The 23,837-nt window shown below is 46.9% G+C and overlaps 1 protein-coding gene across 4 annotated transcripts in view; it reads left to right on the top strand.

The window, feature by feature from the left end:
- ALPK3 (alpha kinase 3) overlaps window positions 1-23,837 on the top strand; it is a 1,275,893-nt gene that overhangs the window by 372,564 nt on the left and 879,492 nt on the right. For all 4 annotated transcript variants that reach the window (XM_078685238.1, XM_078685241.1, XM_078685239.1 and 1 more), the window contains one exon: window positions 6,515-6,632. In XM_078685238.1, coding sequence (XP_078541364.1) covers window positions 6,515-6,632 — 118 coding nt within the window. The remainder of the gene's footprint in view (window positions 1-6,514; window positions 6,633-23,837) is intronic.

The raw sequence follows: 23,837 nt of genomic DNA, 5'->3' as shown, positions 1-23,837 counted from the left end.
GAAAAAAGGGCGGAACTGACGTCATCACGCCGGCGTGGGCCTATTATGGTGTCGGTGACGTCATCGGAGTCGCGAGCGATGCCATGCCTCTGTGACGTCGTCCACGTCGGCGCAAAGCTACAAAAAGAATTTCCGAATGTTGCTGATGCAAGGGGATATTCACAAGGTGAGGAATCCACAGGCAGATACGGTATCTACCAGAAAAAGCGTTACCGAAGGTAGGTAACTTGTTCTTCCGGTCCAAGGAAGACATGGCTTGGTAGTTCGAGGCTGGACTGTTCCCATGAGGCACAGGGTCAAGACTGATTTGCATATGGCCATGTCTGATCTGGGGTGGCGTGATGAGCAAAATAACGATGGATTAAACCCAGATGTGTGACTGGCGGTGAATGTTTTGCCAATGTACGACATTCCATCCATCACCTTGTGTGTTTTGCTGTTTGCCTTATGTGGGAAAGGTATGCCCAGATGTGGGTCCTGTGCTCACTACGCCACTGGAGTCAAGCTATCCTGGCTTATGACGGCGGATAGCCAGAAACCGGTCCTAGGATGCTTGATTCCGGTCCAGGGAAGACATGGCTTGGCAGTTCGGGCTGGACTGTTCCCATGAGGCACAGGATCAAGACTGATTTGCATATGGCCATGTTTGAACTGGGGTGGCGTGGTGAGCACACTAACGATGTATTAAACCCAGATCTGTGACTGGGGGTGAATTTTTTGCCAATGTGCAACATTCCGTCCATCACCTTGTGTGTTTAGCTGTTCGCCCTATGTGGGAAGGGTATGCCCAGACGTGGGTCCTGTGCTCACTACGCCACTCGAGTAAAGCTATCCTGGCTGATGACGGCTGATAGCCAGAAACCGGTCCTAGGATGCTTGTTTCTGGTCCAGGGAAGACATGGCTTGGCAGTTCGGGCTGGACTTTTCCAATGAGGCACTGGGTCAAGACTGATTTGCATATGGCCATGTCTGAACTGGGGAGGCGTGGTGAGCAAAATAACGATGGATTAAACCCAAATCTGGGACTGGGGGTGAATGTTTTGCCAATGTGCAACATTCCGTCCATCACCTTGTGTGTTTTGCTGTTCGCCCTATGTGGGAAGGGTATGCCCCGACGTGGGTCCCGTGCTCACTACGCCACTGAAGTCAAGCTATCCTGGCTGATGACGGCTTATAGCTAGAACCCGGTCCTAAGATGCTTGATTCCGGTCCAGGGAAGACATAGCTTGGCAGTTCGCCAGCTGGACTGTTTCCATGAGGCACTGGGTCAAGACTGATTTGCATATGGCCATGTCTGAACTGGGGTGGCGTGGTGAGCAAAATAACGATGGATTAAACCCAGATCTGTGACTGGGGTGAATGTTTTGCCAATGTGCAACATTCCGTCCATCACCTTGTGTGTTTTGCTGTTCGCCCTATGTGGGAAGGGTATGCCCAGACGTGGGTCCTGTGCTCACTACGCCACTGGAGTCAAGCTATCCTGGCTGATGACCGCTCATAGCCAGAAACCAGTCCTAGGATGCTTGATTCCGGTCCAGGGAAGACATGGCTTGGCAGTTCGGGCTGGACTGTTCCCATGAGGCACAGGGTCAAGACTGATTTGCATATGGCCATGTCTGAACTGGGGTGGCGTGGTGAGCAAAACAATGATGGATTAAACCCAGATCTGTGACTGGGTGTGAATGTTTTGCCAATGTGCAACATTCCATCCATCACCTTGTGTGTTTTGCTGTTTGCCTTATGTGGGAAGGGTATGCCCAGACGTGGGTCCTGTGCTCACTACGCCACTGGAGTCAAGCTATCCTGGCTGATGACGGCTCATAGCCAGAAACCAGTCCTAGGATGCTTGATTCCGGTCCAGGGAAGACATGGCTTGGCAGTTTGGGCTGGACTGTTCCCATGAGGCACAGGGTCAAGACTGATTTGCATATGGCCATGTCTGATCTGGGGTGGCGTGATGAGCAAAATAACGATGGATTAAACCCAGATGTGTGACTGGCGGTGAATGTTTTGCCAATGTGCAACATTCCATCCATCACCTTGTGTGTTTTACTGTTTGCCTTATGTGGGAAGGGTATGCCCAGATGTGGGTCCCGTGCTCACTACGCCACTGTAGTCAAGCTATCCTGGCTTATGACGGCGGATAGCCAGAAACCGGTCCTAGGATGCTTGATTCCGGTCCAGGGAAGACATGGCTTGGCAGTTCGGGCTGGACTGTTCCCATGAGGCACAGGATCAAGACTGATTTGCATATGGCCATGTTTGAACTGGGGTGGCGTGGTGAGCACACTAACGATGTATTAAACCCAGATCTGTGACTGGGGGTGAATTTTTTGCCAATGTGCAACATTCCGTCCATCACCTTGTGTGTTTAGCTGTTCGCCCTATGTGGGAAGGGTATGCCCAGACGTGGGTCCTGTGCTCACTACGCCACTCGAGTAAAGCTATCCTGGCTGTTGACGGCTCATAGCCAGAAACCAGTCCTAGGATGCTTGATTCCGGTCCAGGGAAGACATGGCTTGGCAGTTCGGGCTGGACTGTTCCCATGAGGCACAGGGTCAAGACTGATTTGCATATGGCCATGTCTGAACTGGGGTGGCGTGGTGAGGAAAACAATGATGGATTAAACCCAGATCTGTGACTGGGGGTGAATGTTTTGCCAATGTGCAACATTCCGTCCATCACCTTGTATGTTTTGCTGTTCGCCCTATGTGGGAAGGGTATGCCCCGACGTGGGTCCCGTGCTCACTACGCCACTGAAGTCAAGCTATCCTGGCTGATGACGGCTTATAGCTAGAACCCGGTCCTAAGATGCTTGATTCCGGTCCAGGGAAGACATAGCTTGGCAGTTCGCCAGCTGGACTGTTTCCATGAGGCACTGGGTCAAGACTGATTTGCATATGGCCCTGTCTGAACTGGGGTGGCGTGGTGAGCAAAATAACGATGGATTAAACCCAGATCTGTGACTGGGGTGAATGTTTTGCCAATGTGCAACATTCTGTCCATCACCTTGTGTGTTTTGCTGTTCGCCCTATGTGGGAAGGGTATGCCCAGACGTGGGTCCTGTGCTCACTACGCCACTGGAGTCAAGCTATCCTGGCTGTTGACGGCTCATAGCCAGAAACCAGTCCTAGGATGCTTGATTCCGGTCCAGGGAAGACATGGCTTGGCAGTTCGGGCTGGACTGTTCCCATGAGGCACAGGGTCAAGACTGATTTGCATATGGCCATGTCTGAACTGGGGTGGCGTGGTGAGCAACATAATGATGGATTAAACCCAGATCTGTGACTGGGGGTGAATGTTTTGCAAATGTGCCACCATCCATCCATCACCTTGTGTGTGTTGCTGTTCGCCCTATGTGCGAAGGGTATGCCCAGATGTGGGTCCTGTGCTCACTACACTACTGGAGTCAAGCTATCCTGGCTGATGACGGCTGATAGCCAGAAACCAGTCCTAAGATGCTTGATTCCGGTCCAGGAAAAACATGGCTTGGCAGTTCGGGCTGGACTGTTACCATGAGGGACAGGGTCAAGACTGATTTGCATATGGCCATGTCTGAACTGGGGTGGCGTCGTGAGCAAAATAACCATGGTTTAAACCCAGATCTGTGACTGGGGGTGCATGTTTTGCCAAGGTGCAACATTCCGTCCATCACCTTGTGTGTTTTACTGTTTTTACTTTCCATAGTAGCCTGCAGCTACTTAACATATTCATTCTTTGAAATAAAAATAAGCACAAAAACAAGAGGCAGCCCACAGACTGTACTCAAACCAAACCAATTGTAAAGACACACAATCAAACATATCTTGTTGACTCTTTCTCTGAAACAGACACTGCTCAATCATACTGAATCTTCTTAAAATCAAATGACCCATTTACTGGCCATTGTAGATCAGGATCCTTAATCGTATATGTGTTCCACAGTGTACTATACATTTATGGAAGAACTGCCATATTTAATATACATAAACCTATTAAGTGTCCTCTCTAGGGGAACCGACTGACTACTTTCTAGATCCATATTGGAACCTCCAAGACAGCAACACATTCTACGAAGTGTGCTGGGAGCAGGCATGCCAAAAACATCCTAATAAAATATAATATTATAATCAAATAGTATTTATTTCACGTGTATGACAAGTAGAGACAAAAATCTCCTCATTACCTCCCTTTGTTTATTGCAACAAACAAAAAAACAAAACCTGAATCTTGGCCAAGCAAATCTAAAATCAAGAGTGCCACTCCAGCGACCTTACCAAAGAAGACAGGCTCTAGCCCCAGACCTTTTCCAAAATACGGCGAATTACCAGTTGGTCTTGCAGAGTGTTTGTAAACACTCTGTGTCTTTACCAAATAATAAGGCATGCCTTTTACAGGGGTCTGCAGACCCACCCAAAACAAAATAGGGTAAAACCCCCAAACCTTGGCAAGAAGAGACCGATTTACCAAGTGGCCTGGCAGAACACTCAAGAGCAGTCCGTATCTCTACTTACGAATTTTACTAAATGACAAAAGTCTCCAGCCTCCACCTGCTAAGCTCTGGGTCGATCTAATGGTCACTGGAAAAACTTACGCCAAAGGAGATCTCAGTCGGGGACCGACCACCACCTGGAGAGTCCGATCAGGAAAACCGGAAAAACACGTCAGTCTGCAAAGACAAAAAAAGTCTCCTCATGCAGTGTACCTCCTCGGTAGATTCCTTTCTTTCTGTCAAGACCGCTTCTTCGGATGGCCACGTCTCCGATGAGCCCCACAAGTTGGGCGCCAATTTGTGGAAATTAGCCTTTTTAGGGCCCACCAGTGCAGGGGTTCACCCTTATCTGTCCACTGGTCCTTGAACCAACAAAATCGAGATTGGCACGGAAGCTGGAATACCAAATAACATGTTTATTAATCACTCATGAGTGGGACTACATCAATACAACACCCTCGGGCACTGTATGAGGTAGTACAAGGAATACAGAAACCAACGGTCTTTTATACCCCTTTTGTTGCTGAATAAGCATGGAGACTCAAATAGAAGGTACAGGTATACATAGGAATAGCTATTTACTAACATGGACAGATAGAAAATTCTTTGTCAGCAAAGTGGGAGGGGAGAAAGAACTGCTTACATCAGTTGGAACAACCTGACAGTTACATTCTAAGACTGGTGCATTCTAGCAACTACAGGCCTTTCTGAGCTCATACATTGCTCTGGTTCAATACTGAAAGAGTTAACTACAGTTGATGACTCAAGCAGAAAAGAAAGGCAGGCAACAGTGAAGACGACAGAATCACATGGCTAACAAAATGGGTGCCACAGCTAAAATGGCTTCAGCTCATGCTAAGGCAATTATCTGCGATTTCCACAAGAGGGTCTTCGGTTCTTCAGTCAACCATAGGAGGGGCACGGTATCCCAGAGAAAGAACGTATACACTACATGCACATTCGGTGCTGGGTGGCCCACCATTCTATCAAGATCCACACCAGTCGTCCACTGAGCCCCTTTGAAAAACGGCTCATTTTCAAATCTAATGACAAACACCTTCTATCAGATAATTATAAATTATTTCAAAATACTGATCCCTTGATGAAAACCTTAGCACAGAGAAGATGGGAGTCGAAGTTGGAATGAACTCCCTTGGACGAAGAATGGACAACGACTTTTCATAGAACTCGAGCATCTGCCATTAGTAGCACTTGCAAATGGGGCATGACCAAAATCAGTCTGTGCTGGTATTATTCTCCAGCTCGAATGCATGCCCAGCCCCCTGTTGGAGGAAATATGGGCTCACTGAAATGTTAACTCACCTAGTATGGAAATGCCCAAAGCCACAGCACTACTTGCAGGAATTTTTTGCAAGTATAACTACTATATTAGTATCTGATATCCCACAGTTCAATGCATGTATCCTACTGAGTAATACTCAAGACACCCACTGCGTTCAAGGCAAAGTGATCAAACTAGCCGTATGCGTGTAAGTTAGTACAGCACTATGGGTAAATAATTAGCCCCAGAAATCATGACTTTGCATACTATGGAAACTCTTGGATATGAAAACTTTAATCTAGCCTGGAGGGCAGGAAAATCAACTTCGAATAAACTGGAGACAGGGAAATCCACTTCGAGTAAACATGGGGCAGACAGAGAAATCCACTTTGAGTAAACATGGGTCCCGTGCATAGCTATCCTATCCCGGGAACTCAGAGAACTCACATTCACACTCAGGAATTCAGTAGTGCTCCACTTCAGACAATTTGCCACCACAGATCAAATGGCTACATTCATTTTTACATTCACTTTGATTGGTTTGCAATTATAAAGAAAGTTAAGGGGATTTCGTTTTTTTTTCAAGTCAAAGGGTTTCAGAGTTTGGCATGGAAGAGGAGGAATGTACTTAGCTTTTGAATTGCCTGAGATTGATTGAGAACCGTTGTTGCATGTAATACATTTTTCTCATCAATTTATAATATTTACATATAATGTTTCTCATAAAGATATTTAAATACATAAATGTGCTTTGTTTTCAGGATTTCCAGAGCCAGAGCTGACCTGGTATAAAGATGATGAAGAAATGGATCGATACTGTGGATTACCAAAATATGAGATTTTACGTAATGGAAAGCGTCACACCCTACAGCTCTACAAGTAAGGAAGAAATGTTCTTGTTGTCTTTCTTTATAATAGGGTTGCAAGCTGTCCAGTGAGGAAATGTGAAGCCAGCCTCAGTAGTATCTTTCAGTACATATTTCTTGTATGTTGTTATTTTTATGGAGGCTCGGGAAGTGGACACGTTCTCTGACTTTGGGCCTGGTGACCTGGGTTCTCATTCTGGCGCCATTTTCCAATATTCTTATTTATTATTTTTTTCCAAAGAACTAACAGGCCTTTTCCAGCACACCAGGGCCCTCTCCATAAGAGGAAAGACTGTTACCACTTTTCTGCTTAGGAACATCACAGTAGCAAACATCTACAAAAAAGCCATGTGACGTCAATCACACCTCCACAAGACACTGCTGTCTTGAATCAGACTTGAGGGATGACACCCAAGTAGGGCACCCTTGGTTAAACAACTTGTTTGCCTTAAGCGTGTTTTTCTTACGTTCTTTTCCCTCGATTCTGAGGTGATAAGCTTGCTATTCTATTCAGATCTTACTTGCATTAAACCCAGTATTACCGGAGTGCAATCTTCATTAAAGTCATAGGAAATCCTCCTAACCTGATTACGGGAGTAAGGAAGTCGAGGAGAACAAAAATGAGTGCTGTCAATAGAGGTCCACTGCATCTGAAAATCTAAATTCAAACAAACTTAAATTCCACTGACAGGGCATAAATAGTGGAAAAATGGGCTTCCTTATAGGAACAGTATCTGTTTTCCATACATTAGAGGCAATAGCCTGTCTGTCTACATTGACTATGCTTTTCTTCATTTGTCCTTCAAAAAAGATTTTTCTTGTCTCTGCGCTCTTGATAGGTGTGGTGTGATATACTGATGGGACCTAGATTTATTCTCATTTAACATTCAAGCACCACCTATGTCTTTATGCGCAATAGGCTTTCTGTATACGTCAATTTCTTTGGGTTGCCAGCTGCCACACTTGAGTGGAGCCATCAAGCATATACCTTGGCTATATCACAGCTGAGGATAAAATGTCCATTACTATGGAATCCTCCTCTCCCACTCCTGTGTTAACTCCAGAACGTTTACTACAGTTGATGTGAGATTGCTTCTTTGTTGCATTGTTCACCTCTGGTTACTTCCTTTGCTCGTAGGCAGTGTGGTTTAAACCATATTACAGACAATTGAAAACTAGTAGGTATCCACGTGCATGCATGACTGCCTCTATTCTCACACTTTTCTCCTACATCCATAACCAAGAACAACATATGCTAGTGGTGACTTGGTTGAACAGTCTCTGCTGTATACAAATGACAAAACATTTTCACATAGGCTACATTGCAATCACACATCTAACATATATCCCTCAACCAGTATCAAATGCTTAAGCATCCTATCTCTAACTTTTCTCTCTTCTGGAACAACACGGCAAATCAAGTCCTCACTCATGACAAAAATACTCCTCATAAAGCCTCATGATAGACATACTCTTCTACATAGGGCTCCTGTGGAGTATGGCGATCCCTGTGCACAATGCACTTCAAAACGTCGGCAGGAGTACGAGTTGTTTTATGAATGCAACTACAAGGCAATAGAACACAATAACATCATTTACGCAACGCAGTGGCTGTTGGTTGCAATTTCTAGTCTTTGATAGTCTGTTTAGTTTTCTTGGTGCAATTCTAAGACTGAAGGCCCACTGTCTGTGGGAGGTGCAGCTGCTGAGTTGATTAGTCGAAGAGCCAGGTTTTTAGGTCCTTCCTGTTTTCCTGTAGGGTAGGGGCTGTTCGGAGGTGGAGTGGGAGGCCATTCCACGATGTGGCAGGTGCAAGAATATCATTGTAGCACAATCAGTGACATTCCTGTTACCCCAGTAAGTATATGTGCCACAATATCAGATCGACTCCTACCTTTAATTCTCTTCCAGCGGATCCTCATCAATAGTCATAAGCACATGAATATTCCCGCCCATGCGTGGGACCCCGGAAACATATAACATGTATGTGGAACCAAATATATAGCTCTATAGATATATAAAAACACACACTATGCTGAGCAATGTTGTAAGCAATTCTCATGTATATAAATACATTTGAATAAAGCAGGGAGAAAGAAAGCATTTGAAAACTGCTTTAATATACAGCAGAAATCACAATCTTGCAAGGAAGAATGAAAAACATTGTCAACACATAGGTTGTATTGCTGAAACATCAGTGTAGAAAGCTGAACAGCGACCCCACAGAAACACACAGAATAAACTGGCACGGGACCTTTAAGGCAGCCATGACCCCTAGGTTCTCATCATGCCTCAGGGGTGATAGTTAGGTCAGTTGTTCTTTGCCGAGACCCGCTCAGCATTGTTATGGAATGTAAGGCTGCATTGTATGTTTATATATATATATATATCTGGATATATATATATATATATATATATATATATATATATATATATATATATATATATATATATATATATATACATAAATATATATATATACACACACGCTCATTCTCCACTCAAATCCGGTGCACTCGCAGCCGGGTGCGGTTAGCGGCCGTGGATAGCCGCATCATCTAGCGCTCCAATTCCTCCGTTTACAAGAAGAAAAAAAACGCACTCCGGGGAGAGCTTTTCACAGCAGGCTTCTTTATTGCAAAGTGAACAAACGCGTTTCGGCTTCAAGCCTTCGTCGGTGTTCATGACCCACTCTAGTCACAGACTAATAAAGTTTCTTAGTCTCATGGCAACTGAAAAGGGACCATACCCTGTTGTAAACACTGGGCGCCATCTTGGAGTGTACTCAGTAAATTATATATAACACTTGTTTCATAGAAATATGCAGTCATGATATAAACCACAATAACATTGAGCCGTAGATCAGCTTATTTTGGCTCCCATAAAATTACGTATTTACATAGGGTGTACCACATTATATATGTATATAGTTACATACAATTATGCCTTGGATCGGCTTGGGTCCCTTCTACATAAGCCACTATTATGCAAATGAAAACTTTCCTTTTCTAAATTCAAAGAATAATTGCATGACAAATCATAATAATTCTCCAATCATACGTGAATAATCATAAAGTACCCATAATTGCCACTCATTGTCGTTGACCTACTCTGATCAAGGAGATATATAACCAAATCAATATAGTTTCAGTTAGAAAACAAAACAAAACAAAGCAGCCAAACCAGAACTTATGGCAGAACCTATTACTTCCCCAAATGTACTGTAAGCTCCTCCCCGCTGTTAAGACCCTTAGGAAATTTAGTTGATAAGTCGATAACATATCTCAATTCTAATCGTCGTAATTTCCGTAAGCGGTCCCCTCCTCTGATGTTAAAAGGGACACTGTCTAATCCAAAATACTGCAGCTTCCTTCTATCCTTGTTGTGGAACACTGCAAAATGCCGGGCAACTGGATAGGCGGTATCCGCAGATGTTCCAAAATCCTAATTTTCAGCTCATGAATCGTACTGCCAATGAAGCGTAAGCCACACGGGCAGACAAGACAGTATACTGCAAACGAGGTGCTCAAGTCATGAATTTCTTGATTTCCATAGTTCTTCCTGTGTCTAGGAGAGTGTAAGTCAGGACCCTTTTGCTAGCAGCACAGGCTTTACACCTGCCGCATGGGTAAAATCCCTTCATCTCTTTTAAGGTGTTCGACTTAGGTGCAGGTTTATCAAGATGGCTTTTGACCAACATGTCCTTTAAAGATCTAGCTTTGCCAAAAGTGACCTGTGGATATCGGGGTATATCGCCCTTAATCACATTATCAGTCAGGAGGATGTGCCAGTTCTTTCTAAGCATCTTTTTCAAATGATTAGCCTCGGATGAGTATGGTGTAATCATCCTAAATTTCCCTTCCTTCTCAGTTTCTTCCTTCTTTTTGGGTTTGTCTACCAAAAGTGTCTCCCTTGGAATCTTTCTGACCTTCATTAGTGCCTGGTTCAAAGCGACTCTTTCATAGCTCGCAGGGTAAATCTCTCTACACACTCCGAGGCAGCAATCTCAAAGTCTGGTTCCCTTGAACTATTTCTGCGGAGCCTCAATAGCTCAACATAGGGTATGCGGTCGATTAGTTTCGGAGGATGATTACTGCTGGCACAAAGAATAGAAATACCAGCAGTTGGCTTGCGGAAAACTGTGGTAAGGAGTCGGCCACTATCAACGAACACTTTCAGGTCCAAAAAGTCCCCTATCACTGGACTGATGGTACCCGAAAAGTGTAGGTTGTAGTTGTTGTCGTTCAAGTCATCAATATACTTGTGAGCTGTCTCTATTGACCACTGCCATACAATAAATAAATCGTCAATGTAACAATGCCATTGTATGACCTTACCGTTCTCTTGACCCACTTTGCAGCTCCTGGGCACCTGCTCCTCCCACCAGCCAACAAACAAGTTCGCATAGCTGGGGGCGAAGCAGGTGCCCATCGCTGTCCCAGCGACGGGCACCTGCTATATATATATATATATATAGCTACATATATGGTTCCACATATATGTTATATGTTTCAGGGGTCCCGCGCTTGGGCGGGAATATTCATGTGCTTATGACTTTGATGAGGATACCCCTGGAAGAGAACAGGTAAGTAACATCCTTTTCATCACTAAAATGTAATTGATGACTTCTAGGAATGCAACCCACTTTTAGTGTGCAGCTGTATCTCTTATTATTCCCTGGCTAACAGGATTCTTCCAAATATTTTGCCGTAAATTGGTAATATATTGTGCTGAAATCACATTATGCAATGTATGAGTTTCATTGATTGTAGTAACATTGATATTTGCCCCGTTCTATGCAGGGTCCCTGAACACTCTCTGGTAGAGACTTCTAGCTGCAGATTCCTTACTGTAGACTATTTCTCAGGTGTCAGACTGGATAGGAAAACGTTTGGTGAGCAGTACCCCTGGACAGGTGGTGTTGTTCGGCTCTGTGTGGCGTCACTGGCGTAGTTCGCAGTGGAAATGACGTGCCAGTGCCTATATAGCACCACCTCAATGTGCTGATGTCAGCTATTTCCTTTCTGTGCCAGTCAGTGTAGATCCAGAGACTGACTTTTTTCAACTTTTTTTCTAAGATTTTGTTTCTTGGTGTGGTGGATGTCCACTAGAAAACCTGGTTTTAAACCATGTACCACCTGCCACCAACATATGTTGGAGATGGACCCACGTTTAGTTTGTCTCTGGTGTCTTGAGTGAGACCACAACGCTAAGACATGTGAGGACTGCCGTGCCATGCACTCTAATGAACTGAGGGAGTGCTCCCTCAAGCTCCTTGCCGCCTGAAATTGATTGACTCCATAACATTCCAGGTCTCCATTGCTAGGAAGGTCCTGAGATTGTTCCTGATGTCGTACCTGGCGATGGTTATTCCACTTCAAGTCTTCGAGGATGTTTGGTAAGTCACATAAGAACAAAAAGAAGTCTAAGTGCTCTTTCACTTCACCGTGCAAGTCTTCAGATGAGTCATGGGGCTTACGGCACTCGAGCACTTGCTCTGTGATGCAGCCTGTGCCCTCTCCGTGTCTCACTGAATTTCAGGGAGACGGAGTGACCCGATCCCAACGTAAGGAATTTTACCAGAACATGCTCCTAATTTTTGGGTGGATCGACCCCTCTGGAGCGTTCTTGGGCCGCACTGGTCCGGAAGGGGCCCCTACTGGTCATATGCTGGCGGGTTCACCCTTGGTGTCAGTCAGGCCCCAATTATCCATTGATGGATCCAGAGCGGCGCCAGTCGAGTGACCTTGATGTTGCCTGTCGCCTGCTCCAGTGCTAATACCCCACTGCCACCAATGCCCAGCAGTGGCGCTTCCATTACCATTGGTAACACCAATTCGCAGCCGGACGGCCATTGTCCAGCGTCAGAGCTAACCGAGGGTAGACTCCACATATTGGGGCCAGTGTCTTTTGATATGACAGGCTAGACTGGGGGATGATTGGGAGGGGTCTGTGGACCCTTATGGATATCAGACATTTGAAGATTCAGAGGACAACTGGTATGATGATCTTGGCTTGGTCTCTCCCCCTACCGTGGCAATGGAGGAGAGTGCCTCATTCGCATTTGTGGTGCGGAGGGCAGTTGAGGTCCTGGACCTTATGCTACCCTCATTGGCAGTCAATACAAACGTCTTGAAGGAGGTGCTTCAACCCGGAGATTTCTCCACCAAACCATTGCTATCATTACATTAAGTAAGCCCTTACTGACATCCTAATTGGGGCCTGGTCCAAGCTTGGCCCAGGGGATTCAGTGCATAGGACAATTAACTGCTGCCATCACCTCACCCTAGGGACCCTGGTTCCCTCCCCCAGCAGCCCACCCAACAGAGCTTGGTGGTCCTGACCTCCATCTCTAAAATCATTCCCTACCACTCCACCAGATGCAGAATCCAAAAAGCTGGATACCTTTGGGAAGAGGATGTTCTCTCGCTACCAGCCTAGAACTGCGGTTGGTGATACTCCCATACAATCGTTGACTCACTTGCCCAAGTGTTGCCCCTTGTCTTGGCGGGGCCCAAGCAATTGCGGATGGGAGGAATGCAGCCAGGTTCACCATAAGATGTGGGCTGGACATGGCAGCCTTGCTGAGCAGAGCGATTTCATCATCGGTGGCTCGTAGGCCAGAACCTGGTTAATAACCACCAGCATTTACTGGGGGCGTCAAAGCAAAAGGGGAAATTTAAAATGCTCGAGCAATTCCAGTCTCCCCTAGACCCAAGAGACTGGAAAGGTATCGCTGGACTTGCAGGACACATATTTGCACATCCCAGTCCTGCCTGCCCAGAGGTGTTTCCGGCTGTTCATGGATGGCCAAGAGCACTTTCAGTTCACCGTGCTTCCCTTTGGCCATACCAGTGCCTCTTAGCTGTTCACAAAAGTGATGGGTTCCATTCTTCTCCTACCTCAATGATCGACTGTTGAAGGCAAGCTCACTACAGGCAGTCGTCTCTCAGTTCCAGACTACAAAAACATTCTGCATTCGCTGGGCTTCACTATAACCTTATTCCTCTTAGATCTTCAATTTCATCAAAGCTGTTCTGGACACAATGCAGTTTCTGGTTTATCCTCCCAAGCAGTGAGTCTAGGATATTCAGGCTATGATACCTATATTTCAGCCTGTATCCTAGATTTCGGTGAGAATGACTCTGAGGCTGCTGGGCCTCAAGCCATCCTGACACAAGCCCATTGTCATATGCAGACTCAGCATTGGGACATGAAGTTCCAGGGGGCACAGCTTCAGGGGAATCTCTCTGACATGTTTCAAATTTTGGAGGGAACTGCAAATGACCTGCATTGGTTTCTTACAATCCCCAAATGGGTCAGTTGCAGACCCCTCTCCCTTACCCAACCAGAGATGACTATATTTACAGATGTGTCACTCCTGGCCTGGAGCAGCCGTCTGGGTGAGGTGGAGATAAGTGGACTCTCATCCGCGGCGCAATCCAGGCTCCACATCAATCTTTTGGAACTTCAGGTGATCCGATTGGCATTGAAAGCCTCTCCTCCTTCAGTCAGGGGAAGGCTGCTACAGGAATTCACAGATAACACCACTGCCATGTTGTATTACAACAAACAGGGCGGTGTATGGATGTGGACCCTTTTTCAAGAGGCTTTGTGCCTCTGGACTAGAATGGAACACCAGGGCATATCCCTAATGGTTTAAAACGTGGTGGGCTCCTTGAACACCAGACTGTATGAACTCAGCTGTTGATGCTTAGCGGGTCACAAATAGTGTCTCCATCTGGAGGTGGTATAAAGATTGGGGAGAGCCTTGATTATATCTGTTCGCCTCCACAGAGAACTGCCAATGTCAGCAGTTTTGTGTGCTGGAGCTTCCAAGGCTGCTCTCACTTGGAGACACTTTTAATCTCAAGTGGAGCTCAAACCTCCTGTATCCCTTGCTACCAATACCACTTATACTCAGAGTTCCCAAGAAGATCAGGAACGACTGAGCCCAAGGCAAGGAGAGTCAGTACCTCAAGCTGTTGAGCTTGGTCCCTCGATCAGGTTGCCTCTTCGGAAGAATCTTCTGTCCCAGCAGCAGGGCAAGGTTCTGTATCCGAACCTGAAAACACTTCGCCTTCGTGCGTAGCAATAGAGCAGTGATGGTTGACAGCTTTTGACATTCTGCTCGAAGTCTGCAATGTTATACTGGCCGCCAGGTGTCCCTCCACCAAGACCTGCCGTTGGAGCAAATTTGTGGCCTGGTGTACAAATAAAGATGTTCACCCTCTATTGCACCCCTTTCTCAATTGCTTGTGTTCATTCTGACCTCAGTCCAGCAGTGCTCTGCTTTGGGCCCATTAAAGAGTTATTTTTCTGGCATCTCAGCATTTCTACGGTTGCCAGATCAGCCTTCCCTTTTCAAATCCCCTGTTTTACATAGTTCCTGAAAGGTCTCCAGCATATACTCCCACCAACATCTTTCATTATGCCACAGTGAGACCTCAACCTAGTTCTCATATAAAAAAATCTATTCTTTTTATTAAGGAAATACAAAAAGGCATGAACATGCAATACAGTAAGAGTAATGCAATGGACATCCAACTTTGCAGGGTACCACAGTATCAGCCAAGCTATGCAATAGGTGTCAGAGGTCAAAATACACCATATGTCCGACAAAAAGAGGATTGTAGCCAAGAGTGTCCTCCAACCATTAGGACCGCCTACTGTGGAAAAAGAGAAACATTAAAAAATATCAAGGTACATGCCAATAATAGAGAGAGATGGGGAAGAAGTGGAAAGTAAAGAGTTAGGTGGAGGGTGTAACAGTCTGGGCCGTGTGCAGTCTAAGGATGGATAAAAGAAAAAGGGTGTCCTGAGCAAGTCAAAGTTTGACCTTCGTAGGGAACTAAGGAGAGGAGGCAGTAGAAGGCGGGAAACATCCTTTACAGCGCAACTTTTACCACGCAGTGCCTTTACGACGCAACTTTTGCAACGCAAACCATTACAACGCTTTGCGCTGGGGGGCGCTCTAGGATAGGGAATAGGTTTAATTTACTATCCAACACCTTCCCTACTATCCACGGGGACTGGAGTTGGAATAGTAAATTAAACTATTCACTATCCAGCGCCCCAAAGCACTATGCGTTGTAAAGGCATGCGTTGTAAAAACAACATTGTAAAGGCATGCGTGGTAAAAGCATGCGTTGTAATGTCATACATCCAGTAGAAAGCAGGTCATCCCTCCGTGGGGTGTCGGCTCCAGAGTCCAAGAAAGTATGTTCAAAGAGTTGGAGGGCCCTTAGCCAGGGTGGTATAAAACAGGAGCATTCCAGTTTTGAGAAGTAATCAATTAGTGGCCACCAGATGTGGGTACATTTGAACTCGGTGTGTGTTATCCTGCATGATAACAGTTCCTTAGCCATGAGATGCTAAAGGTGTGTGAGTCACAGGCCAATTGATGGTGCGGTAGGTTTCTTCTAATGCAGGGTGAGTAACTGTTTAGCTGCTTCTAGCATCTGAGCTATGAGGTGCCATTCAGCATGAGTCTTAGCAGTAAGTGTTATGGTTCTGATGCCAAGGATGATAGTGTTATACAAATTCGGGAAAGGGAAGCCTATGGTACCTTTAATGTGACTCAGGACGTCTTTCCAGTACAGGGTTAATAGGGGGGGGAGGAACACCAGATATGAAAGAAGTCGCTGCTCGCTGATTGGCAGCGCCAGCAGTGAGGGGAAGAAGTGGTGAACCTTCTCTCTAAGCGTGACGGTGTGTAATACCATCTAGTCATTAGTTTATAAGTGGTTTCATGCTGGGCTGTGCTTCTGTATATCCTAGGAATGTCACACCAGAGTAGCTCCCATTGTTTCGTTAAGATATCCTCTGTGGAGTCCCATTCCCACTGTGTTTGAAAGTTGTGTGGATCAATAGGGGTAGAGTATTGCAGCACCTGGTATGTGGGTGAGATCAAGCCCCATATGCCATTGAACCACCTTACCAGTATCTCGAAAGGAGTGGGTTGCTGTGTCGCCCCCTATGTGTTGGGTAGTGGCCAGTGTCTCAGTTGATAATATTGCAAACGGGAGGTGTCTGGAAGGTGAATATCCCCCTTGCATTGGTCAAAGGTTTTAATGTGTCCCTCTCGGAAAGGTCTTGGATCTTACAGCACTCTCCCTTTATCCAAGAGGGGAACAACTTTGATTGAAAGGCAGGGGGAAATCCATTGTTGTTGGCCAAATGTGTATTAAGGGAGGGAAAGTTTGTTAGACAACTTGAAGTCGCTATCCTGTCCCAAACTTTCGACAACTGTCTTGGTGGGGTTGGCAATATAAGCACTGCAGGGTCTAAGATGCTTCGAGAGCCAGGCCAGATCCCATTGAGGGTGACGTGCCACTGCACTGTCCATGTAGAACCAGTGCTTTTCGCTTTTACGAATGACCCTTTCTGAGACATAACGGAGGTGTGACACCCAACACTATTTCGAAAGATTAGGGCACGCCAGCCCCCTCCCCTGTCTCTAGGAAGCATAAAGATCTAGTTTGGAAAACTTCTGGCGTTTCCCACCCCAGATAAAGGTGTTTATGTCACATTGGCGGTGAAGGATAGCATCTTGAGGGATAGGGGTGGGCATTGTCTGGAATAAACACAAGATTTTCAGAAATATGGACATTTTAGTCATTTTGAGCCAGCCAGGCCAAGATGTCTTAAGTGGCTTCCACCTCTGCAGGCCTCCAAGATGGACCTTCTATATTCCTACCAGTTGGCCTGGGTCCATGTTGATAGAGACACAGTTAGGTTCAAGCTCGGAGTGAGGGCAGGCCCATTGGAAAGGTGCGAGTAATTGCAAACCGCCCATGTCTTGTTGAGATATTTGTCTGCGAATATTGTCTGTGCCCTAGCGGTGATGGACAAACCTGACCTGGTCTGAATCAAACAGGCCAGGGAGATACAGGTCCAGGCGATTTGCCCAGATCTTGGTGTAGATCTTGGCATCTCTGTTTAGCAAGGCAATGGGACGATAAGACGTGCCTGAAAAGAGATCCATGCCAGGCTTAGGGATGAGCTCTTTTTCAGCAGAAGAAGAAGTAGGGGTAAGGTCCATGATTTCAGAATACGAGTTAAAAAGCTGTAAGAGATGGTCCTGAAATTGACGTAGAAACATATAATAAAACGAAACCGGAAGGCCATCCAGTCCTGGGGTTTTACCTACTGGGAGATCGCGGAGGGCACACTGTAGATTGGCCAGGGTGTTTGGGGTCTCTAAGAGCTGCGTATGTTGGTAGTCACGGGGTGCCCACGAGCAAAGGTCCAGAAAGGAGTTGATGTCATCCTGGGGAGAGCTTTCACCCTCATAAAGAGCAGCGTAGAACGAGTAAAACGCTGGTTGCTTATCTTGCTCAGAGACTGCTCATTTACCATCCGCAAGTTTAATTTTGGATCTCTGGGCCCATGCCGTTTGGTGGCGGAGCCGGTGAGGAAGAGCGGAGCCCACCTTATCACCCCCCTCATAGTATCTTTGCTTTAAAGAGAGCAAGAATCTTTCTGCCTTGTTAGTTTGGTGTGCCTTCAGCTGGACCCAAAGCAGGGCCATTTGCCATTTGTGACACCTAGAAGGGGCCAAATGATCCAGCAGATCCAGCGCTTTAATGTCCCTAGTCAGGCCAGGCTCTACCAGTCTAGCTTCTCGTGTACAGGCAATAGTAATAGGAGTAAGGACACCCCTAATTGTTGCTTAAAGCCGTCCCAAAGAGTAAAGGGCGGGGTCTCTGGAAGAACCTTTGATTCGAAATAAGCTGAGATATCTCGCGAATCTCAGCCACCACAATAGGGTCTCGCAATAGATGAGGGGGAAGTCGCCAACAAGAGCAGGACCGCGGTGATGGCCCAACACCGTAATACAATTTCCATATGGGCATGGTCAAATAGGGAGATGTGTTGAAAGTTAGGCTGAAACCGTCAACATTATCGGCGCCCTCTTGCTCTTCTCGAACCCTTTCATGCACGTAATCAGCCGCCATTTTGAACACCATGGCTTCCCTGCCCTTTGCTGATAGCCAGCGCGTCTCTCTCCCTCTCCTAGCCTCGCAGGCATCCCCCGCATGCTGACAACCCCCTCGCCCTCACATGCCTCGGGTCATAAACCCCTCTTCAGCGCAGCTCTGTCTCGGAATTCCATCCTGTTCCCAGCACGGCACCTCCCTTCATTCCTTTCATGGTCCCAGGTCCTTTGATACAAACCCCCTTTTCCTGTGTGCCCGTTTGTCTTCCTCGTTCCCAAGCCACCACCTGGCTCTGCGGATACTGTTTATTGCCCCCGGTACAGTAGGAAGCTTCCTCCCATTAAAGGACCCTCGGGTCGATCAAAGCCCCCACCCTACGAGATCCGATCGAACCCCACACATTCCGTGAATCGGCGGAATATCCAGCTGCGCGATAATCATCACCTGTTGTGACCGGGGTGGGGACTTCAACTGTAACAATGTGTGGGAACGGGCCTGAAGGGGAGATTCCGAGGATGTTTTTCCGTACATCAAAGTGTTGACGAGAATGTGTTTCATGCAATAAAGTAATAAACTTTTGTATAAGAGGCCAGGCCTCAGAGATGCGGGTAGAGCACCTCAGAACGATACCTGCTGTCCAACTGACGTGTTTCTCCTCCGGAGAAAATAAAACCTTGTTTCCTGCCTTCCAGTCTCCAGCGCCTGCCTCTTCATTTGTTAATATCTTGTGGGTTCAAGAGGCGACACCGCCGGGCAATACTTAAGGATCTTATACTCTGGTTGGTAGCGTCACCCTTTTACAATTGGCGTCCCAAGCGTGGGGCCCATCAGCGACTCGTGGATCCAGTGGGAGAGGTCCTGACGACAGAGTGAACGACTGCAACGATCGGGAGCGCGCCTGTCCGATAGACCCTCGTCTGACAGCCGATCATCCGAACTTCACTGGTTCCGAACAGACCTCTCTCGAGTGATCTACGGTCCTGACTGGGAACCATCAGGAGTGCCGCGAGGATAACGGAGAAGAGAGGACGATCGGGCGCTGGATTCGGAAGACAAGAAACTGTCCATGCGGTCCGGGTAAGGTCGTGTAAACACGACGAGTTGCGAAATAATTGCTTAATTGTTTAGGAAATACTAGTATTGCTCTTTTTATTTATCTGGAGATTCGCTGTCTGCAAACGGAGAAACAACAGGCTCTCTCTTTGCAAGCAGTGGAGGATAGGTAAGGCAGCCGTCGTGCCTATTTTTTTCTCCCCCACTGAATAATTACTTGAAACTGAACTGTTGTTCGCAAAACTATTGTTTTCTGGAGATTCTCTGTCTGCAAACAGGAAAGAGACCTCCCTTTTTGCAGATAGTGAAAGGGGTAGGTAACGCAGACCTTTGCGGGCCTACTTATTCTCCCCATTGAATATTTATTGGTCATTTGTTATTGATTCATGAGGTATTCACTGCCTGCAAACAACGTAGAATAGAAATATTCTGTCTAGTCTTTGCACACAGTGATAAGATAGGCAGTGCTGACTTTTTGTCCCTCGTTGCGAGCCGTCATGTCTGTCTTCTCCCCACTGATTAGTAGCCTGTTTAGCCCGGACCGCTTATTAGAGATGGACCATCCAGCCCCACTGGAAGGCACCCCTAATAAGGACATGTTCATGAAGTATGGGTTGATCGCTATAGCCTATAACAAACTATGGCATAAATATACGAAAAAGGATCGAGAAAGACAGTGGCCACTGGTAGGATCCTTTGATGATGACAAAATAAGCGCGCTAGAAGTAGCCCTTGGTAAAAACAAGACAACGCCCACTATGCACGATAGTTTCGGCATGTGGCGAAAAGAAACTGAACAACGTAAAAAGAAAACTGAGAGCAGGTTGGGAAAAGAGCTGCGAAAAGCAGCCCACCTAGCTGCCCAGAAACTAGAAAAGGAGATAAAGGAAAGAGAGAAAGCTAAACAGAAACTAGAAATGGAAACATCAAGCCAGTGTCCGGTTAGAACTTCCTCCACGCTCTACCCTGATTTACCCTCGAAACAACGAGCCAACGATGATCTGCTGTTAGGTCCTCCTATCATCTACATGCCCCCTCCATATGCCCCTTCCCAACCCTTAGCGCAGCACGCACCACCCCCAGGTGCAAACGAAAGTACCGCCACAGCTTCGGCCCCCATGGCCTCTGTGCCAGCCGAACCCCTTGTATTAAATACTGCATCTACGACAACGTTAAGCGACCCTGAGGCTCGAGGGGCTGGCCCTGCAAGAACAAACAGACTAAACAAAGATGAGCGAGCAGGGATCGACAGGATAGTAAGAGCACTGATAGGAAGGAAGGAAGGTGAGGAGCACATCACGGATGTGTTTAACTCATATACTGGGAGTCACAGACGACATTTTACCGTACGACTGTGTTACCATGTCTTGAATGCATACGAGGACCGATATCGAGACAAAGGTCCCGAGAGCCTAACGACTCTGTACCGGAAGGTCGATATCGGGGAAGAGGGTGAGTGTGATGTGTCGGACCTCCTTACGCGTACGCTTGAGGTTTTCCGCCACCTCACTGAACGAGAATCAGGAACTAAACCCACGACATCCGTAGCGACCGAACCACAAACTGAGCAATCTAACACCATGATGCCAATACGAGAGGCTGCCCCTTACTGGGTTCCGCCCCGAGGTTCAGGGACTAACGATGATGCAAACCACCAGGATGCAAAAGGAAGGGTAGTGTACAACTGGGTCTACCAGCCCTGGGACCGGCAAGAGATTCTGACGTTCCGGAAATCTCTGCCCGACCTACGTAAAAACCCCACTGCCTTTTATACTGAATTGGGTACAGCCCTGGGTTCAACGATTATGACCCTGGCTGACATCGACTTGTTCTTCGGGTTATGCCTACCAGCCGATGTGTGGAAGCAAATCCGGAAAGTCGACCACCTTGAGCTGTTTGGACATACCTGGTCACAACTCGATGACCTGGATAAACGACGGGGACCAGGACAAAAGCCTTTGAAATCCATTCTAGACCTTCCAGATAAAATCGTAGAGAAATTAAAAACCCTGATTCCAGAAAAGAAAGTGGACTGGTCGATAGTAACGGCCTGTCGCCAGAAACCCCAGGAGGATGTATCGGAATACTTCTCCCGGTTTGAAACGGTGTTCTCCGATTACAGCGGCCAGGACATGACCACTGCGACCGGACACCATCTGTTTGTCCAGAATTATGTTAAGGGCCTGTCATCGGAGATCTCCCAGAAACTACAGGCCAGCGAGAGTAGTTGGGCAGCCTCCAAACCTACAGCTATTCTCCAAATGGCCCAATATTATGAACATCAGAAAAATGAAAATGATAGGGCAACAGAGAAAAAGAAGAAGGACCTGAAAGAGAGGGTGATGATCGCCAAACTGCAAGGGGTGACTATAGGACGAGACCAATATCGGGGAAACTACCAGACGAACGTCCCTAAGACTACATTTCCCCAGGACCGCCCTCTGACTTCCTACAGTGGACGTACAGACCTCAGAGAGGACCAGTGTGCTTTCTGCAAAGGAACTGGCCATTGGAAATCACAGTGCCCAGTTCTTCTGGAAATAATCAAAAACAGAGACCCCAGGGACATAGCAAATGGACTGAGAAATAAGGGACAACAGCGAGGGCCCCCAAATGACACGACTAACGACAGATCAGGCAGACCAAATGCGTTTGATCGACCCAGACAGAACCAATATCAGCAATCCGACTATGAGGACGCCCACAACTTTGCATAGGACAGCCAAGGGCAAGGGAGGGATCCAGTCGAGCTCTATGTTGACCAGCAGGGCCCTTACGTCACTGCTAAGGTCCTGGGTACCAAGTCTCCATTTCTGGTAGACACTGGCGCAACACGTAGTGCGTTATCTAAACGACTGATTCCAAGGGCACCCTTGTCTGGCTCACTCATAACATCGACAGGTTTCGATGGAACGCCCTCCACTAACCCTTTGTCTGCCCCGATTCTCTTTGACGTAGAAAACAACACCACTGACACCACGTTTTTGCTCTCCTCCAATAGCCCTGACGCCATTATGGGACTTGACTTACTGAAACACTTCCGAGCGACGATCAGATGTTCTCAAGATGGAGTTCGAGTGTTTCTTTACGACAATCCCGTTCTGCTTAGACATTGCTCTCCCCAACACATGTTTTCCATCACCGACGCTGACGCATCCCTGCTTGACACTCTGCCTCCGTATCTGTGGGCCAAAGCGGATTCGGACGTAGGGCGTATGTTGATTGACCCAGTGCACATTACTGTCCGACCAGACACAACACTCCCAAAACTTCCACAATATCGGATATCGCCCGAGGGCGAGAAGGCATTGGTAAAGATTATCCAGTCACTGATAGACGCAGGAGTGGTAGAGGAAGTGGTTAGCAACATTTGCAACAGCCCTATCTTGCCCATCATCAAGAGACAGGGAGAGGGAGATGAGAAAGCATACCGTTTTATCATCGACCTCCGAGAGATCAACAAAGTGGTGGTACCCCAGTACCCTGTGGTCTCAGACATCACCACCATCCTGACTTTGATTCCTTCTACTGCCACCACCTTCACCGTCATCGACCTCAAAAATGCATTCTTTTCCATCCCCATCCACCCAGACAGCCGATATCTCTTCGGCTTTACCCTAAAAGCCCGCTCATATAGGTTTTGCCGAGCACCCCAAGGCTACACAGAAAGCCCTAGCATCTACAGCCAGGCCCTCAAAAGACAACTGGATCAAGTCCAGTTACCCGATGGAGTGGTGTTAGTACAATATGTCGATGACATCCTTTTGGCAGCCGACACTACCCCATTAGCGGTTACCGCCACCATTCAACTCCTGCACTTCCTTGCGGAAAATGGTCACAAGGTCTCCAAGAAGAAGTTGCAATTCTGCCAACCCCAAGTCACTTACCTAGGCCACCTTTTGTCCAAAGAAGGAAGGAAACTCACTCCCGACCGGATCCAAACCATTCTTGAAACTCCTGTCCCTAAGACCCAGAAACAGGTTCGCTCCCTACTAGGCCTCACCTCCTTCTGCCGACAGTGGTTACCAAACTTTAGCCTCATTGTGAAACCGCTGCTTTCTCTGCTAAGTAAAGACATCCCCTTCCCACTCCCTTGGACCCCTGAGTGTCAGACCTCCTTCACGGAACTACGAGATGCCCTTTGTTCGGCCCCTGTCCTAGGTACCCCTGATTACAAAAAGCCCTTCTCCCTTTACACTCACGAAAGGGAGGGGTGCGCTTTG

This window comes from Lissotriton helveticus, chromosome 3_2 (assembly GCF_964261635.1).
Source record: "Lissotriton helveticus chromosome 3_2, aLisHel1.1, whole genome shotgun sequence".
In the NCBI taxonomy this organism is placed as follows: domain Eukaryota; kingdom Metazoa; phylum Chordata; class Amphibia; order Caudata; family Salamandridae; genus Lissotriton; species Lissotriton helveticus.
The sequence above is the reverse complement of the archived record's forward strand: the minus strand, read 5'-3'. Positions and strand labels throughout refer to the sequence as shown.